Raw genomic sequence first — 15,649 nt, 5'->3', positions numbered from 1 at the left:
AATCTTCTGTTTTAGTGATGCCTCTACTGGAAACCAGATATCCTACACAACTCTACCTTAAGGATAACTTGTATGAGGTTAATATTTAAAAAGCTAACATAAATCTAAGAAGAGGTACTTTACTAAGAGGATATTATACTGGAAAAGAATTTCCAGACATTATATAGTGCCAAAACTGTTTGTGGTAGTATTACATGACATGTAAAAAAAATATTAGCTAAGTTTTCTATCATGAAAGTAATATAAACTTGGCTAAATCACGTACCTTGGCTCAATCTTCATAGTAGTATGGAAGTCCTGTGAGTGCAAATGACAGATCTGGATACTGGGCATATCGTTGGCACAGAGCAAAGACTCTGTGATTATTTGATGAATTCTCTGAATCTTACACCACCATACATTTGTGTGGTACCCAAAGCATCCACATTTTCACTTGGGTTAGCTCATTTGATATGGCATAGTTTGACAAAGGTAGGACTAAAATTGCAGTTCACATGGGCTCTGACAGAAGTATGACAGGAGCAGTGTCCAAGTTCTAACAGCCTATTGATTGTTTTTGATGAATCAGGCATTATTCCAATAAATGCTTATTGTTATGAACCAGTCTCTGCACTGAACACATTCCCTTGATTATTTTATTGAATTATCCAAACAGCACTATTATGTGGTACTATCTTTCTTATTCCCATTCTAGAGATTAAGAAATAGAGTCACAGAAAAGTGGCTGACTGATGTGAGGCCACAATCAGTCAGTGTTTGCACTGGGATTTCAGCTCAAGCTAAGTTATAGGAGTTCTCAGCTGAAGTTCTCAGTTGGCCTAATCGTTGTTCCAGTATGAATACATGAGCCAAAGTAAACACCATGGTGATTTCTTAATGTCTTGATTAAATTATTTACTATTATACTCGGTGCTTGTTGTACATGTATATAAATGTATAATCCAGAGATGGTTACTGTTATAAGTGAGGATATAGCCTGGTATAGTAACACACACCTGCGAACCTGCTCTAGAGAGGTTAAAACAGGAGGATCATGAGTTTATGGCATGCTAGGCTACATAGCAAGACCCTGTCACAAAACCAAAAGAAAAAAAAAGGGGGATAGATAAAGAGACAATACAAGGGAGGGAAAAGGAGAAAGCATGAGAGAGATAGAAAATAAGGTAATCACATAAATTGCCATTCTTTTATAGTATAAGCCTTCTCCCAGATATTAGAGAATGGGTCCAAAAGAAATTAATTTACGGCAGTTGGATATTTGTAAAATCAGAACATACCTACTGTCTTATAAAAGGTCTGTAGTCAGGGCTGGAAAAGAGGCTCAGTGGTAGAGCACTTGTCTTGCATGCCTGAGACCCTGGGTTCGATTCCTCAGCACCACATAAGCAAAAAGAAAAACGCCGGAAGTAGTGCCGTGCCTCAAGTGGTAGAGCACTAGCCTTGAGCTGAAGAGCTGAGGGACAGTGTCCAGGCCCAGAGTTCAGGCCCCACAATCAGACCAAAAAAAATGTCTATAGTCAGAGAGATTGCCCAGTGTCAATCAAATGAGACATTCAGGGCAGGGGAACTTTTATTTGGAGTCAGCAGTGTGGCTTTTTAATGGATAAAGCTGCCTGTACTAGTATAAGTTCCAGGGTAAAACACTATGGTCAGTTGGAACTCTCCTCAACTCCTTAAGAATATACCTCACCTTGACTTGGCTCAAGAATCTCCAGAGTGGGACCCTAAAGATAGTTCCACTATCAATATCTACAGTGGATGAGAATATGAGGGTTTCCTGTACATGGTGAACACGATGAAATCAGAATTGTTCCAAGTGAACATTAACTCATGCCATAATGAAGGAAGGAAAGTGGCACAAGATCATCAACAGTACTCTTCAGTTGTAAAAAGCAAAGGCTCCGTTCCATATTGACAAAGCAATAAACCATTGTGTCTGGGCTTTCCTCCATCTAAAATGGCTCTGCGCAAGTCACATTGCCACTCAATTAGTACTGCCATGTTGGTTACATTCTGTAGATTGAATCATAAAGTATGTTTTATCATAAGTAAGTTTATCTATTGCCATCTGTATTTTACAAATACATGGAGTAAAATGAGTCTGACCTTACTTCTGTGTTCATTGTCATTTTGGTACCTGTTGATCATTCTCACATGCATCCCAAGTCATTCCTAACTCTGATTTTTTTTCCATAGAGCAAATTGGCCAGGAGATGTTGGAAAACCTCAGTCATGACAGAGAAAAGATACAGCGAGCACGTGAAAGAGTAAGTTTTAAGTGACATCACCGGTTCACGTGCTTAGTACATGAGAAGACGTAAAAGCAAAGGTCACCGTAACATGCAGACATATGGCAACATAGATGGAAGTGTATATGCTTATAATGTCTAGGGTGAACGAGGGGCATACCACTTCTGAAGAAGGAAAGAAAGGGTATGAGATGAACCTCAAAAGGTCCCACATGTGTATTTTATTTAGCTCCATAGCTGAGAATAGCATGACTGGGGGCAGTGCTGGAGTATGTAACTCTTTCAGAGTGAAGTCTCAAAAAAACACTGCTACCCCATTCCTCCTCCTTTCATTCCCATTTCAGTGTAAGGACTTTGCACATTCATATCTTTAACAGGGATACAATCCTCCAGCCATTGGGCCATATAAGGCCCATGAAATCATTCTTCTCCTTGGTTGCCCACAGTTATCTGCTAATCTTGATAATTTTGTATGACCCAAGAGTGATATGGTAAGATGAATGTTAAATTTGGTCAGTTTATGAGACATTAACTTTTATATCCAGTTCAAGTAACCATTTTTAAGTACCTGAGATTATCTCGTGCTCTCATTTCCTGGATCTAAGAATTTCCAAAGTTTATGTCAGAAATAAATATATTAAGCCAGGCACCAGTGGCTCATGCCTGTAATCCTAGCTACTCAAGAGGCCTAGAGCTGAGGATCTCAGTTTCTAGCCATACCAGGCAGAATAGTCTATGAGACTCTTATCTCCAGTTGACGACCAAAAAAGCTGGAAATGGAGCTGTGGCTTAAGTGGTAGAGCACTAGCCTTAAGCAAAAATACTCAGGTACAGTACCCAGGCCCTGAGTTTAAACCCCAGGACCAGTACAAAAAGAAGAAAGAAGAAAAAGAAATATATTTATGTTTGTGTATATAAGCATTTTTTATTGTTTGGCTTTATTTTTTTTTTGGCTTTTTTTTTCTTTTTTTTTTTGCACACTGTCCCTGAGCTTTTTTTGCTCAAGTCTAGTGCTCTACTACTTTGAGCCACAGCACACTGCGATTTTTTTTGGTGGTTAACTGGAGATAAGAGTCTCACAGACTTTACTCCCAGGCTGGCTTTGAACCACGATCCTTAGATCTCAGCCTCCTTGAGTAGCTAGGATTACAGGCATGAACCACCTTATTGTTCAGTTTTTTTTTTTTAATCATGAAATAAAATCTTTGTTTGCATGCACTTTAAAACTAATCTAATCGTACAAAGTCTTATTTAAATACTGCTTGTTTCCTCCCAGCTTCGGGAAACAGATGCCAACTTGGGGAAGAGCTCCAGGATTCTGACTGGGATGTTGAGAAGGTAAGAGCAAGGTAGGAACAATCTTCTCCCGCTTTCTCTCTCCTTAAGAGTTTTTCATCCAATTGCAGTGGGGAATTTTACAGGCTTGAGAGCTTCTGCTCTTTGTCCCTGTGTCAAGACCCTTTTGAACTAACAGAGCACTGATTTTAACTCTTTTTTTGGACAGACAAATTCAGATTAGAGAGAAAGCTTGAGCTAGGGGGATTACCTAAAGCTATGGAAAAAATTAGGGTTAGACAAGAAGCATTTTTTCATAGCCTGAGGAAGGCCCGTGGCAGGAGCAGCCTGACTGACTTTCTGTTTTGATGGAAGGAGTGCGGGCCTGCCGTCATCCAAAGCACACTCAGTATCAGCTTGCTCTCCTCTCTTACCTTGTTTTCATGACTGTAAGGAACACTGTCTGGGGAACTTTTCTTTTAATGTAAGTGCTGAAAAATGATTTATAAATTGTCAAGATTGTTGGAATCATCTGAATGCCTATGTGGTTCATGTTGTCTATGTATGAGTGAACTTTGATTGATGACAATATCTGGGAGCATGTAAAAAGCTAAGTGAAGAAGGGCAGTGGTATTCTAAATTCATGTACTCAGCACAGAATGATTTTCCACTCTGAATCTACCAGGTAAGAGAATCATCTAGCATCAACATGGTAGCTTGGAACTGTGGGTAGACAAGGCAATGAGGAACATTGAGAATTGCACTAGAATAGCTTCACTGAAATTTTAAAGAAAGAAAAAAAATGCTATGGCAAAGCTTGATAGTTTTTCCTATAAAGCTTCTCATAGTTAATACCAGTTCTTATAGCTCAGACTAGTTCTGTAGTTGGTACTATAGAGACAGCTATGCAGAAACTACTAAAGCCCTCTGATCATTTATCATATTTACAGTAACTTACTAGCACTATATTTGATGTGTTAGAGATTAATAGCATAAGAACCATGTAAACATATAGTTCTATCTTCAGGGCTAATACAATTTCTCTCATCAGTCTGTAAATGTCAGCAGTGAGTCTCTCACACTCCCAGACACTGGCATCCAAATGTCTTCACTGCCTATACTTTTCCTAGACATAGTATCCCAACTCCAAACCATAAACCATCAAATTTTGTGGTTAACAATAATATATAAATAACCAAAGAAAAACTCAAAATCCACAGAGAAAGACGCTGGCAATTGAAAGAAATGCTTCAGTGCCTAAAGACAGACAGAGAGAAAGAAAGAGAGAAAGAGAGAGAAGGGGAGGGAGGGTGGAAAGGAAAGAGAAAGGGAAAGGAAAGGAAAGGAGGAAGGAGAAAGAAAGAAAGAAAGAAAGAAAGAAAGAAAGAGGAAGGAAGAAAGAAAGAAAGAAAAAAAGAAAGAAAGAAAAGAAGAAGCAAGCAAGCAGCAATCCTTTCATTGCTTCTCTGGAAGGCCCCTGCTATGTGAGCTGTAACGAATATTCTGCATATGTCTCCATTTTGTCAAATCTTATTAAAGAGTCCCCTTGCTTTACGTCAATTGAGCTGTCCAGAAATCATTCATCATTTTTAGTGTAAAAAAATCATGTGGTTATTTAAATAATATCATATTAATGTTAAAGTTCAGCTGTCATTTAATGGTATGGCTTAATCAGATGTAACATTTAGGGAAAATAGTTTATTCCAGCTCTGCATGGCTTTCAGGTTGGCAGATTCAAATAAGGATTTATGGGTTTCTAAACCAGTGTATTTCTGTCTCTATTTCTGCTTGATGTACCTCGCCCTTAGTGCAGGACACTGCAGACAGTTATTTCAGAATATAAAGCATCCCCTCATATTGTGTTTGAATAAATTTGCAAATCATTTAGAGAGGGTAAAGCACAAACAACTTCTGCAACCTTTGACTGGGCTTTCTGTGGGAAATCACACTAACACGGTGGCTTCAGAAGCCTGCCGAGGGAAATTACTGTGGTGAAATCTACTTGAGCTTCTCTTTGTAGGCAGACTCAGTCAATCACTGAGTCATCTGCTTTGGGAATGTATCTAGAGAACAAACAAGAATAAAAATCCCCAGGTGGACAGCACCTTGCTACAACTGAACCAAGGAAGCTCTTAGGTCCACCTGTGTTTGTCCATGGGGCAGTGGTTTTTGTTAGGCTGAGATGTTGGTATCACTACAATACCTCGGCGTTTTAATCAACTAGGCATTTAATCTACTCTAACTGAACTGGGGATCAATGCATAGTGGTGATTTAGGGTTTCATTTCTAATTACTCTCCTATATGATGTACAATTTACTTTGGACTTGGAAAAATGCAAAAAACAAAGTTTACCAACCACTTTATTGTTTAGGGGTTTATCTCTAGTAAAACAGGCTCTTCGCTGGGCACTGTGGGCTCACACCTGTAATCTAAGCTACTCAGGAGACAGATCTGAGAGGATTGTAGTTCAAAGCCAGCCCAGTCAGGAACGACTGTGAGACTTCTCATCTCTAGTAAACTACTCAGAAAAAGCTGGAAGTGGCACTGTAGCTCAAAGTGGTAGAGTGCTAGCCTTTAGCAAAAAGAAGCTCAGGGACAGCACACAGGCCCTGGGTTCAAGCCCCAGGACAGGCAAAAAACAAACAAACATAAAACACGCTTTTGAGAAATGAAACTAGGGTTTATGTACCAAAGTCTTCAGTGCTTTGGTTTTTGCATGCTCTGTTAAAATCCTGCCCATTCACATGGCATTTGTTCTTAGCCCTGGGAAGGTTTATTTCAAATGGAGAAGCTATGTTCTTTTCTCCTATTCTTCCTAAAACCATATAGCTATGTTGTGCACCAACAGGTGCTTCTGGTTTTAAGAAACAATGTAATATGAGACTAACCATTCATCTACCCCCTTTTACAAATGGGTAAAAGAATGCATGTCTTTTCTGTGTAGTGTTAAGTATTCATCTGCATACAATATATTTATTTTCATTTGGTAAATTCTGTGTGACTGAGAATAAATGTAATCACAAAGCAAAAGAATTATCTTAAAGCTAATAGACTACTTCTAACTTTTTATCTTCATCATTTCAAAAAAAAATGAACAGAAATGACTTGCCATAGCCACCCATTTCAATCATTTTACTTATCGTGACTAGTCTGTTGTGAATACAGGTGAAGCCAGTGTTCCATCTGCTCCAGAGTCTGTATGTGTCCACTTGATCAGCTATGAGTTTGGCCAGAATAAGTAAGCAATAAAGTTTATAAGATCCTGATAAGTTTATAAACTGCTAATCATCTACCATTTGTACTTTTTAACCTTTTACTGACTTCAAGTAAGCTAAAAAGTCTATTTCCTTCCTTCTCTTTCTCTACTTTCCTCCCTCCAGTCTTCCTTCTCATTGACCCATCTTTTCTTCTTCAGTTTACTAATCTACTCAGTAAATATTTAATCCCAGGCTAAAGGCCCAGGAATCCTGAAATGCAGCCCCCTTTATTCCTTCCTTCAGAGTACCTTAGTATAGAGAGAATGTGTACATAAAATATGCTGAGGGGAAGTTACAAAAGTATCTGATTCTCGCCAGGCGCTGGTGGCTCACGCCTGTAATCCTAGCTACTCAGGAGGCTGAGATCTGAGGATCGCCAGCCCAGGCAGGAGAGACCGTGAGACTCCTATCTCCAATAAACCACCAGAAAACTGGAAGTGGCACTGTAGCTCAAGTGGTAGAGCGCTCGCCTTGAGCTGAAGAGCTGAGGGACAGCGCCCAGGCCCAGAGTTCAAGCCCTATGACCGACAAAAAAAAAAAAGTATCTGATTCTCAAGAAGCTACTAAAATCTTCAACTGTAATTCATCCTTGTTAATCATTTAAAAGGAAAGCAAGAATACAACCAACCAATTGAAAATATTATTTAAATAGCTACAAAAACAACTTATTTGGAAAAATTAGGGAAGTAGGAGAGGATTTATAAAATTCTAACACAAGAGAAATATTAAAAGAAACTAAAGTTGCAGAAAATATTGACAGAAATGAATCAAAAAAGTTATTTTTCATGTAACTGCATTATATTACCAGAAGGAAAAAAAACAAAGGAGAAAATTGGTCCATTCAAAATTATAATAGTAAAAATGTGACATCAGAATGAATCTGTAGCTGATTTTCTGGAAAGCCATTTTTCTTCTGTCTTGACATAGATGGAGAGCTACCTAGGGACACACCGTTCATTTCCTGACTGTAGACAGACTTTAAATAAAGTGGAATTTGGATAATAATGAAAATGGCTCTGAAACAAATGGCCATTCATATGGTAACTAGGGCTAAAAAATGGATTTTTCATGAGGTACCACAAAACTTGATTATTATAATTGTTTTGAAGTATTATGAGTATCACTGGGAGGCTTAAATGTTTCTCTTTATATGTATGTGTGTGTACACATGTGTGTGTGCAAAGTGCACTCACATTTATTCTTTGACTGAAAAGTCTTAATGAGACCAAACAGTGCAGCCATCTGTAAAAATAAAAAGAGGAAGTTTTCAAAATTTTTAGTCAGAAAAAAATCAGAATTCTATTTCCTTTTACCTCTGGAGAAGTAAATTATAGTTCATAATTGATCAGTAATTGTGTGTTTTCCTAGAAACATCAAGATTCCTAGAGATCATAACCAAGGTATAATTTGAGAGTTCCACTAACATAAATTTAGAGACCATATTACAACTTTATACATCAGCTACACTTGTATATGCTCACAAAGGCCTACAGAAAGAAATGGGTCTATAATAGTTTAAATCTCTTTCCTGAAAGATGAGGTAAATATCAAATAATTTCTTTTCCCACACTTGCATGTATTTGCCCAACTGTGCCCACACATACAAAATCATACAAAAGTGACTTGACATGAGTATGAGAACTTCTTTATTGTGTGGAGCTGTGGCAAGGTCTTTAGTAACAAACCTGTAATATAAACAAAAATGGGTGTTGTAAATGCATTTGGCCATGTTGCTTTGTTAGGAGGTCAGGCCACACATCTGGAAAACGTAATGTACCAGTAGAATGATTCCTGAGCGTTAGAGGGCCAGAAATGTCAGTGCAATGTCTGTGATCTATACAAATGCATCTTTCAATAGACTGATTCTTAAATAACCCATGACTAGAACTGTAGGCTTCTATAAAATGTCACACCCATACACATTTTGCTCAGAAAGCATTTTGTTATATTTTAATTGTTCTAATCACAATGTCTAAAATTCAACAGAGTTTTCAAGACTTGTGAGAAAAATGTCCTTGGGAATTTACTAGTAATTTTTGTGTGTTGAAAAGAGTATCTTCTCTTACAGTGGCTAGCATTTGTATTTTCAGGGTTTTTTTTTTTCCTCTGTGTATGTCATTCCTGTCTTGACTTGTTTTACTTACTTGTGATGAACATGAACCCTGACTTAGAATTAGTGCAGCAACATCTCCACCTCTTAGCTATTTTTCAGCTTTTAATCAAGTACCTATTCTTTCAAACTAAAATTACTGGGTTTTCTGTAGAGTCTTTGGACTTAGCAGATTTATGATCTGAGCTATATGAATGCATAGAAAGTATTTTTTTAAACCTTAGTCCATTTTATATCATTTAAATTACTACTGTATACTTGACTCATTGCCTTCATCCTGTGATCCTTCAAGGCCAACATAGGTGATACTTGTACCAAACCAAGGAACAGCTTGGTATGGCTTGTTGGTATTATTTTTGTAATAACATTCTTCTGCTTCTTAATAATTTTTGTTCAACATAGTGGCATGTGCCTGTAGTTCCAGCTATTTAACAGACTGAATTGGGAGGATTGTTTACACCATTAGTTTGAGACCAGGCTGGGAAACATAGAAGACCATCATCTTTAAAAACAAACAAATTTCACTTTCCTTTCAGATAAAAGCATGCAGAATGTGAAGCTCTCTGTCAGGGATAACTCCACCAGCTGCACTGAGTGAATCCCCAGTCTATGTCTGACCTAGACATACTTCACACATATTATCTGATTTAACCCTTAGGAAGTAAGAGAAGGATGCAGCATCCTCCCCATTTCACTAATGAAGAGGATGTATATAATGAAGTAACCTGTCTGGAATCACATGGATAGGAAGAGCTATAACCTGGTGTAGGTGGCCCATTCCTGTAATCCCAGCTACTTGCACGGCAGGAGGATCATGAGTTCAAAACCAGCCCAGGCAAAGTTAACAGTGAGACCTTGTGGAAATGAAAAGGGCTGTGGATGTAGCTCAAGTGTTAGAGTGCTTACCTAGCATCCTCATTGTCTTGGTTCAGTCCTCAGTACCAAATAAACAAACAAACAAACAAAAGGAGCAGAAGTAGGATATGAGCTCAACTTGTTTTGTACATACCACACAAGGTTCCCAAAGGCTAGTTTACAGTTTATAGATCAGAGCAGCTTTTACTGCTCAATGATGAAATAAGAACCAACTGCTGAGTCATCTTTCTGCTGTTGTATAATTCCATTTCTTCTGTGAAACAACTGTGTACTAAAACCATTTCTTTAAACAAGTCTAAACCGGTAATGAAACAATACACATTTCGGATATTCAGCGCTGGTGATCGTGCCAGTTTCTACCTCACCTCCTATGTCACTGATTTGAGAAATCCAGCGTCCATACTGTGCTCTGCCCTTTAATAATCCAACGACTGTTGCCATCTCATGGTTCCTTCTGGCCTGCAAGCACAGTGCCAGGTACTTGATATAGGTTAACTTCTTTCCCCTTCCTGATAACTCAGTAAGGCAGGAATTATCATCCTTGTTTTAAGAAGTCAGGGAGGAACTGTTAGTGGATATGACTGGGCTGTACTTCTAGAGCCTGCATTTCCTGATGCATTGAACTGCACCCCTTCGGTGGGGCTTCAGGATCCTCACAATGGTCAGACGACCTTTTAGATTGTTTAGGCAACTGTCCTACAGCCAGTGAGCAAACTCTACCAGTTTGGGACAACTCTTCAATTGGGACAGACTGAATGAAGGCTGTGGGCTGTAGCTGCTATGTTCTTGAGGTATCCTTTAGAGTTGTCTTATTTTTTTTTTTTTTTTTGAGCATTAACTGGAAAACAATCAAAGTCTAACAGTGTACAAGAGTCTGTGTACATCCCCCTTACCTACAGTGCTTGGCAAGTATCATGGTTAGGAAATTTTATTTTTATATCTAACTCTCTATTGCCTGGGGCCTTCTCCCCACTGGAGAAAACAGTCCTAGTTTTGTTTAATTATTCAAAATGACATTCTTTGTAAGCATCGAGAGGCATCTGCCCTGTGGATAGGAGAAAAGTGCTAGAGCTACACTGGCTGTGCTGTTACTTTTGGAAAGAATCTGGCCTCTCTGTGCCTCCGTCTCCTCAACTGTAGCACAGGGATGACAGATGACCTTGCCACATAAATTCTTAATGACAATTAAGAATAATTCTCATAGTAGACGTAATTCATAATGAGACTTAAATGAGTTGATACCTAGAAAGTTCACAGAACAGTGTCTGCTGCTTAATAAGGCCTCAATCAGTGTTGGTTATCATCATGATCATCAGTGCTTAAAAAAAAGTAATAAGGGGCTGGGAAGGTGGCTCAGTGGTAGAGCGCTTGCCTCACATGCATGAGGCCCTGGGTTCGATTCCTCAGCACCACATAAGCAGAAAAAGCCAAAAGTGGTACTGTGGCTCAAGTGGTAGAACACTAGCCTTGAGCCGAATAGCTGAGGGACAGTGGACAAGCCCAGAGTTCAGGCCCCACGACTGACCAAAAAAAAGTAATAAAACCCTGGGAGCCATCACCCAAATCAAAGTGTTAATTGATAGTTATGTTAGTTTGATCAACTTTAAATCTTCTCTTCCCATTCCTAGAGTTTCCTAAGAATTTTCAGAAAATTAATAACCATAAAAATTGAATCTTACTCTTTTCTAAAGTCCCACTTTCTATAATTAAAGCCACCATTCTCATTGTGTCCAAGACCGTTTCCCCCAGCCCCCCGAGTTCTCACTCTGAGCATAACATCCTCCCAGCTCAGGTGTTTCCTCTTTCATTTGGACTCTTCAGGGAGGAGAGCCTACAGGTTGGTGTCTGTGCCTCGTGTTCCCTCTTTTGTCCTTCTAAATATGATTGGCCAATGTATCTTCCAAAGTACAAAACTACTCTGCTTAGGATCCTTCTGTGGTTCCCTATCACCTGCTAATATAAGTGTATGTTCACTCTCATCTTCCAGGTCCCCAGGTGAACTTCTTACCATGTTGATTGTCACTGCTTCTAGGCAGTCACTAGTTCCCCTACTAAAGTGGACTACTTCACATTGCCAATGCTAGTTTGATTCTTCCCTAGTTCTGTTGTTTTGCTTTATCTGTTACTCCTACCTGAAATGCTCTCAATTTGCTAACTCATTGTCCAAAATCTTCTGGACTCACGTGACAGAAACTCAGATCAAATTGACTATAAACCAAAAAAGGACATACATTGCTTAATGTCACTAAATAGAATAAGAGTAGAGTGAGTTCAAACATTATGGAATCTAAGAGTTCAAACAATGTCACCAGGACTGGATCTTGCTCTTTCCATCTGTGATCTCAGATCTCTTGTCTGGGGTTCTGTTCTTTGTCAGTATTTCTCCTTGTGGGAACAAAGTTACAGCAGTCTTTCAGGAACACAAATTGAATATAGCAAGTTTTTTTCCTCCCAGTAGTTCCATCAAAGTCATAGCATGGAGTCATATTGATTCTGATTGGTGCTCTGGTTAGATAAAAATTCCATTAATCAATGATCTGATGCTCTAGACAGGAGACCCTTGCTGGGGATGGACAAAGGCCTGACAATGGCTAAAGCAGAGTTCACTGCCTAGTGAACCAGAAAAGGGGAATATGAGGTAGGCAAAATTGACAGATGTTACCTTCCTAATATTCCAGTTGAGCTTTCATCTCTGGATTTCAGGTGAAATCTCACCCTCCTCACCAACCCTTCAGCCTCTCAGACACAAATGCCCTTGCTCCAATCCTCTGTAGCAGTTTGTATTTCTCATAAAGCACTGATGCCACCTACTTTGCATTGACTTGTTGTAATTATCTTCTAGACCATTTTCCCCTACCTCTTCCCCAAGCAGGATTTTTGTACAGCTCCCTACGGAATCATGCAACCAGCTGAAATAAACCAGAAAGAAAATACAATCAGAAGATAAATAAAGCCAAGTGAAGGAATTCACTTTAGTGCCCATGAAGTATGGACTTTGAACAGATCTTTGTATAGATTCATTGATAGGTTGAAAATTCCCTACTTGAAAGTGAAGCAGGAAAAGCAGTCAGTTTAGAAGATCCACTGTTTTGTTAAATAAAAACTTCAGTTGAGACACAGCACAGCCCTCATGCTGCCTAACTGGGCCCTGGGTAGAAGCCTTTCATCCAATGGCCACTAGAGGCCTATGATGAATCTGCAGGGTACTCCTGCCCTAAGGGAGAAGGAGCAATTTCTGTGGGAGCACTTCCTTGCAGGCCCAGGAGGTCAAGTTTCTTCTGTTGCTTATAAGCTGCCTGTGGCCAGGCACCTCCTCACACTTCACACAAAGCCATGTAACTCCCATGTTATAGGCCTCATCACTGAATAATCCTCCACCTCCATCACAAGTAATCTTTGAAAGAATGAGTAAGTATAGTTTCAGAGTTACTATCTAGATCCCTATGGGTATAATGTAAGTGAACCCCAGCAGGTATTTATCTGTTGCACTTTGGATATACACAAACATGTTCATTCAAAGGTAAAATATGTATCTTCACAATGAAAGAATTTTTTTGTCCATTATTTAGTCACAATAGAAAGGCATCTTATATTTTTCTTGACTGCGAGCCACAATTTGACCTAATTCTTGAATTACCCTTCTTTTATGATTTTCCTTTCTTTCCCGGATGCATGCCATTCTGTAATGTGTGACAGGAGCACTTTACCTTCACCATCAATGCCTTCTTTGAAGGCAGCCTTGAGCTGTTAACTCGAAGCAAGGAGCCCAGGGCCTTCCTTATAAACAAGTAATAGAGCCCTCAGCCCCCGTTGTAAATGGCTATTTATTAACATATACCATCACCAAACAACATTTTACAATTCCAGGCCCTGCACTATTACCCCACTGTCTGCTCCATTGTAAGTTGAGGGAGGCCTTTCACATCTGTTTCATTAAATGCCAGAAGCAGTGAACAATGGCTGAACTTTATAAATCGAGGGTTAGGGCTTCTCCCTTTACAAGTCTCCCCCTTCTTCGGCTGCCCCCGCTGCCACCAGCACCACCACCAGCACCACCACCACCAGTACCACCACCATATTTTTTTGTTTGAACGCTCACATTGTAAATTAGCGTATTCACACACCATTTTAAAAGGCTTGCTGTGTTATGAGATGGACAAAGCGAGCTCAGTAAAGCTCATGCACAGTGCAGGTGGTCGAGCTAGCTGCTACCCAGATCAAAAGTCAAACAACTGTGAATCTGCTTTTGAAAGTGCAAGTTAGGGAGACAAGGCTAGGCTTATCTGCACAAACAACAACGAGTTATAGATATACATCACAAACTCAGGGGACAAAGCGGGGCTTCATCATCTTGCAGGGTAAGGAAACCAAATGCTGACAATTTTTAGGGCATCTCTGGAATATGTGGCTTGTTTTCATTTGTTTGGGTTTTTCTCTATAAAATTAGCCTTTTATTATGCGGCAATTGATAATTATTATTTATGCTTTGGTGCTGTTCCTAAAGTAGCTAGGAATGTTTTAAGCCACCTTCGGGGCAGGAAATGGCTCCTTTTCATGGTTGCATTTTATTTTTCAGCAGCATTTAAGGACAGACTCCTATTTATACCACACAAGCAGTTTTGTCTGTTGTAAACAAAGTAAGTGGCTGGGAACTGTGCCTTCCCAGAAATGTTTCCCAGGGAAGCCATAATAAGAAACAACTGTGTATATCTTGAGACTTTGTCATCTAGGTATTAAGAAAGAATTCTGGTGCTTTTATGCCAAAAAAAAGCCCACTGTTTGTTAAAAAACACATTTCATATCCAAAATGAAATTAAAATATTTCTTAAGTTGCAAGCACTGAGGTTATTGTCATTTTTCATAATTATTTCTAACATTTTTGACAAGGTAGAAGGTAATAGGAAAGTAAGAATAACTTTTTCTTAACTCTGATATCCTTTTTAAATCCCACTGCCTTTCTTTTGCAAACTTATGGGGATTTATAACTATGTTAATGAGGAAAATGCCGGAATGATACATTTGACTAAAACTTTAAGAAGAAAGTTGAAATTAAGGAAGCAGAGCACCCTATTTTTCTGTACAGTTGTTGGTTACCTAGGAGAAAGATACTCTACTTTCTGATAACTTTAATGACATTAGGATGAGGACAAACCTGTAGTCTTAAGTCCCAAACAAGTGAAGGTTTCTGAATCAGGCCCCAAGTGCTTTTATGAAACCATATTTTCTGGGGTAGCTTTATAGAATCTCAGAACCAGTGGCATTTTCTGAAGATATGGAAATGCATTTAAGTATAGGTATCTCTCTGATGATTAAATATCCATTAAATGTCTTTAAAATGTTCAAAACAATCCATGGTCATTTGTCCCATAATTGTAGAATGGTATCCATTTTCTAGTTACTTTAGAAGTTTGGCTTCTTTGAAATGTGCTGGTGTTAAAGAAACACTCCTTTTGAAACTATGAGAGTTCAATATGAAGAAAAAATGTAGGAATGCCTTCCTTAGGAAATAACTTTTTCTGAAAAAAATGAATCCTTAAAGACAGTCACAAAATTAAAATGTATATAAGACCGTTTGGTTTATAAAGCACATGCATACAGATTATTTCAGCTGAAATGACCTCCATAAACCTTTGAATTGATGTCATCATTGTCCTTACATTATTGTTTGTCTATTCTCTGTTACTACAGCAACATACTTGATTGAGATGGGGTAACTTAAAAAATAATCGAAGTTTATTTGGCTTCACTTTGGGAAGTCTAAAATTCCTAAGAACATGGTGCCAGCATCTACTCAGCATCTACAGAGGGCCTTCCTTCTGCATCATAATGGTGAGGGTATCACAGGCAAGTCAGCCATCCTGCTAGCTGTGGCCTCTCTTCT

The 15,649-nt window shown here is 38.9% G+C and overlaps 1 protein-coding gene across 2 annotated transcripts in view; it reads left to right on the top strand.

The window, feature by feature from the left end:
• The window catches only part of Vti1a (vesicle transport through interaction with t-SNAREs 1A), a 316,596-nt gene that overhangs the window by 182,132 nt on the left and 118,815 nt on the right, over positions 1-15,649 (top strand). Inside the window, exons 6-7 of one of the 2 annotated variants that reach the window (XM_042689513.1) lie at positions 2,197-2,267; positions 3,526-3,587. In XM_042689513.1, coding sequence (XP_042545447.1) covers positions 2,197-2,267; positions 3,526-3,587 — 133 coding nt within the window. Of the gene's footprint in view, positions 1-2,196; positions 2,268-3,525; positions 3,599-15,649 lie in introns of both variants that reach the window. The other variant, XM_042689514.1, reaches the window with a different exon arrangement.

Source organism: Dipodomys spectabilis, unplaced genomic scaffold, assembly GCF_019054845.1.
Source record: "Dipodomys spectabilis isolate Male_0828 unplaced genomic scaffold, ASM1905484v1 ptg000125l, whole genome shotgun sequence".
In the NCBI taxonomy this organism is placed as follows: Eukaryota; Metazoa; Chordata; class Mammalia; order Rodentia; family Heteromyidae; genus Dipodomys; species Dipodomys spectabilis.
The sequence above is the reverse complement of the archived record's forward strand: the minus strand, read 5'-3'. Positions and strand labels throughout refer to the sequence as shown.